At 19.0% G+C, this 5000-nt stretch overlaps 2 protein-coding genes across 2 annotated transcripts in view; both read right to left on the reverse strand.

Annotated features, from left to right (window-relative positions):
• PF3D7_0526700 (conserved protein, unknown function) overlaps nt 1-2151 on the reverse strand; it is a gene marked incomplete at both ends in the record, with an annotated part of 2391 nt that extends 240 nt beyond the window's left edge. Inside the window, one exon of the mRNA XM_001351787.1 lies at nt 1-2151. This exon is cut by the window's left edge and continues 240 nt beyond it. Within this exon, the coding sequence (XP_001351823.1) occupies nt 1-2151 (2151 nt within the window).
• Nucleotides 2152-3203: 1052 nt separating this feature from the next.
• PF3D7_0526800 (conserved Plasmodium protein, unknown function) lies at nt 3204-4310 on the reverse strand (the record flags this gene model as incomplete). Its single annotated transcript, XM_001351788.1, has 1 exon — nt 3204-4310. The coding sequence occupies one exon, from the start codon at nt 4308-4310 to the stop codon at nt 3204-3206; it is 1107 nt and encodes a 368-aa protein (XP_001351824.1).
• Nucleotides 4311-5000: the final 690 nt, after the last annotated feature.

Genomic DNA, 5000 nt, shown 5'->3' on the forward strand with positions numbered 1-5000 from the left:
TTCTGTTAATGATTTTATGTAAGAAAGTAAGTCATCATTTAAAAATGTTTTACTTTCTTTTAATATATTGAGTTGTTTTTCTAAAGAGTTAATTTTTTTCCTTAAAAAGAGGATATAATTTTTCGTATTAATAATAGGGTAATCATCATTTGTTATATTATTTGTTATATTATTTGTTGTACCGTTTGCTGTCTCATTTGTTGTATCATTTGTTATATCATTTGTTGTATCATCTGATTCCCCATTTCTCTGATAATTATCTATATTATTATTATCTATATTATTATTATTATTAGTAGTAGTAGTACCATTTGGATTAATTATATGTTTTGAATTTAACATTTCGCCCTTATTTAATTGTTCTTCTGATATATTATTTATATTATTATCAGAAAATAAGGTATGAAAAGATTTTTTTAAATTAAATAAATCGTCTTCTTGATATTGATTATTCTGTTGTTTTTGTTTATTTACATCTTCTTGTTCATCTTCTTGTTGATCATAATCTTTTTTATTCAAGATGTTATTTTGATCATATAAGGATTCATTTAAAGTTAATCTATAGTCTGCATTTTTTATCATATACCCTGTTAATATAATTTGTAATAAGAAATTATATATTTTTTCATAAGTAATTAATATAGATGTCTCAATTGTATATTTTTGTATATTTCCTATAATATTAAATATAATATTTTTCACAGCTTCTTTTACTCTTTCTGAAGTATTTTCAAAAAATCTATTTATTAATTCGTTTGGAGATATACTACAGATTTTATCAAAATATTTATTGTTACTATTTTCGAATGATTTATTATTTAATGAAAAGAATAAAGGTAAATCATTTTTTTTATTTGAACTAAAAATATTATTTATACTATCGTTTAATGAGAAAGAATTATTATTATTATTTTTTTTTTCTTCATTATACGTTTTCTGATTTCTTAAATTTTTATTTGTATCATTTATATTATTAAAATATGGAAATTTTCCATTTTGTAAATTATCATATTGTCTCTCTTGTTTTTCTAAATCGCTATATTCATCAATAAAATCATTATCATTATCGTTATCATAATCATTATCATAATCATCATCATAATCATCATCATCATCTTCATAATAATCATTATCATCATCTTCATAATAATCATTATTATGGTCATTGGAATAATTACTTTGGTCCTTAATAATTTCATCGTTTCCACTTAATTCGTTTTTTTGAATTATGTCACATGTATTACTATTACTATTATTATTATTATTATTATTATTATATGTATATTTTTTTATATTTTTCATATATTCATTATTATAATTCTTCTTCTTCTTCTTAATATTATTATTATTACAATTATTATTCTTGTTCCTTTTGTTTTCCAGATCCTTTAATATTTCCTTCTTTCTTTTATCTTCTAAATACTTTTTCCATGTATCATTATTTTCAGAAATATCCTTATTCTTAGTTTCTTCATTTTTTTTTAAAGACAAATTATTAGTTTGATCTTCGTTCAAATTATTAACTGGTAAGGTTACATTATCATTTTGATCGTTTGCTTTGTCGATTGGTAGTACGTTTTCTTCTTTTTTGTCATTCAAATTGTTTGTTGGTAGTACGTTTTCTTCTTTTTTGTCATTCAAATTGTTTGTTGGTAGTACGTTTTCTTCTTTTTTGTCATTCAAATTGTTTGTTGGTAATGCTTTACTTTTTCTTCCACCTTTTTCTGGATCATTTGCTGAAAGGTCATTTTTAGGAGCGTCATAATTATAAATGGTTAATTTTGTAGGCTTCAAAAAAGAGGTGTTGTTAAGAATTAACAAATTGTGATTACATATAATTCGATACATAACATTATTCCTAGTTTGGTATTTTAAAAGAAAGTTTTTTTTTTTGTTTGACGAAGAGATACCATTATCATTGTTCTTTTTAAAGTTATGTTTTGATAAAAACAGGTAATTTCTTTTTTTTTTTTTGGATGGAGCAAAGAACTTAATTTGTTTAAAAGTATTACTTATATTTTTTATTTTGGGGAACTCTTTCTTAGTATTAACGAACTTTCCCTGGCATTTTACATATTCAAAAAAAAAAACATTAATAATAATAACACCAATAAAGAAATCGATGATAAACAAAAATATCAATCTAATCATTATATATATATATATATATATATATATATATAAATATATATACATATACTATATCTTTTATTTTTATTATTAAATCTGTATAATATAATAATTACATAATTCAATAAAATAAATAATATTTTTATTCCTTTTTTTTTATAAATTCTGTATTTTCCAATATATATATATATATATATTATAGTGATAAAAATCTATAAAATTATTGAAACATTTTTTTAAACAAAAAAAAAAAAAAAAAAAAAAAAAGAGATATTTTAAAACAAATTAAATATAATCATATAGTAATAAAAAAAATGTGTTTAAAAAAAATATATTTTTTTTCGATAAGGCTTGGAAAAAATTTCCTTCCAAAAATAAAAATATAAATATGAAATAATAAAAAGATACATATATTTTTTTTTTTCTCGTATAATAATCAAGAGGGGAAAAAAAAAAAAAAAAAAAAAAATATATATATAAAGTAAATCGACATATACACATAATAATATAAACATATAATATACTTATACGTTATTATAAAAAAAGAAAATGAAAATGAAAATGAATTATTTTTTCTTAAGGCAAAAAAAATTAAGAATAATTCCAAACTGGTATTATATATATGAAAATATTTATTATATATATAATATATATATGTATATTTTTTTTTTTTTTTTTTTATTTTTTTTTTTTTTTTTATTATTATTTTTTCGGTATAGTAGGGTTGGTTGTAAGATAGAAACATTTTAGGTTTTAAAAATGACTCCAAATAAAAATAAACAAAATGAATAATATACAAATAAGTTGATTGAAATAAATAAAATGTATAATATATATATATAAGGGACTTTTTTTAAACAAATTAAATATGAATATATATGTAAATATATAACATTTGACTATATCCAAAAAAAAAAAAAAATATACATAAAATATATATATATAATATATATATAAAATATATATATATAATATATATGTATATGTAATAATACCCATCAAGTGTTATATCAACATATTAGATCAATAAACCATTTTTTGTACATAAAAATAGGTATTGTTTTGTTTTATATTTAGACGTATCGTCTTGATGATCTGCTTCTTGGAGGATCTTCAAAAAGGACACTACGCTTATTTGAAGAGATTTGACTATTAGCTTGTTCCATATTTACTGTGCTATTATTATTACTTCTACTTGTAAAATTGTGTGTATTTAATAAGGAGGAGCTATTTTCTGCTTCATCATATTTGTGATCATTTGTTTTGTAAGTATTGTTAGCATATTTTAATTTCCATTTTAATAAATTTTGTGTATTTTTTAAAGTTTTTGAGCTTAATATGGATGGGTTAATATTTGTAAGAGATAATCTAGATTGTAGTTCTGATGTATTTATATAATTTTCTGTATATTTATATGAATTTTTTATCAACGATTCATGAGGATTTCCTTTTAATATGCTACGTGATATATATTTAAGATATTTTTTATTTTTTTTTAAATCAATAATTTCTGATAAATTAATATTGGATGTTAATATATCTTGTAAGGTTACTTTTTCATATTTCCAATATTGTTCAATAGAAATATTATTTAATGGTTGAAAATTTAGATACCATTTTTTATTTTTACAATCTTCATTATTTAATAAATTTTTCTTATGTTCTATTTTATTTAAATCATAATATATATTATCAATATTTAAATTTTTTAATATATCATTTTTAAATTCACATAAATTATTTTTTGTACATATAAAATCATCCATTCCATTTATTGAACGATTTTTAGGATATTCGATTGGGCAGTATTTTTTAAAAGATTCAAAATCTTTATCAATAGTAATTTCTTGGCCATCAATATTTTTTTCTGTATACGTTCGGTTCTCATCACCCTCAGCTTTCTCAATATTTTTACTTCCTCTGTCACATATCCATATTTTGCTATCAATATCCTTTCTAATATGTCCCCTGTTAACATCTGTTGTAAATATTTTTCGGTCATCTTTTTCATTACAATATTCATATTCCTTGCCATTATCAAGTCCATATTTCTTGACTTTATCAAGTTCTTCTTCATATGTGTGTCCTTCAAGTTTGTCATGTTGTTCTTGTTGTTGTTGTTGTTGTTCTTGTTCTTCTTTTTCTTCTTCCTTATGTTTATCTTCTTTTTCTTTACTCATATAATTATATTAGCAACTATTATAAAAAAAAAAAAAAAAAGTAAAAATTGGTATATATTTAGGTTTCATAGGTGTTAATTATTTATTCATAAATATATAAATAAATAAATAAATAAATAAATATATATATATATATATTACATATATATAATATGCTTATACATTTTTCTCATATTTTCAACATACAAAAATGTATAATATAATTAGAGTGTAGAAAAAAATTAATGTTCTACATATATCCTTATAGTTAGTTTCTTTTTATATTTTATTTATTTTTTATTTTTTCTATATTTACTTAATTATAAAAAGGGATTGGTATTAATTCTTTATAATTAAAAAATATAATATTATGAAAAAAAAAAAATATTATATATATATATATATATAATATATATCTCAATTATACATTTAGCATGATAATATGGGAAAAATATAATATGAGAAATATATATATATATATATAATTAATACCTATACATACATATTATGTAAATATTCTATTTATATATTTATATATATATTTATTTATTTTATATTATATTATTTTAATTTTTTTTTTTATTCCCCCTAATAATTAAAAATAATACAAATGGTATATAAATAAAAATATAATATATATATAATAGTATACTCTGTACTATATAATATATATATATATTATACCTTATAAGGCGACTTTATTTTTTTTTT

This window comes from Plasmodium falciparum, assembly GCF_000002765.6.
Source record: "Plasmodium falciparum 3D7 genome assembly, chromosome: 5".
Lineage (NCBI taxonomy): Eukaryota > Apicomplexa > Aconoidasida > Haemosporida > Plasmodiidae > Plasmodium > Plasmodium falciparum.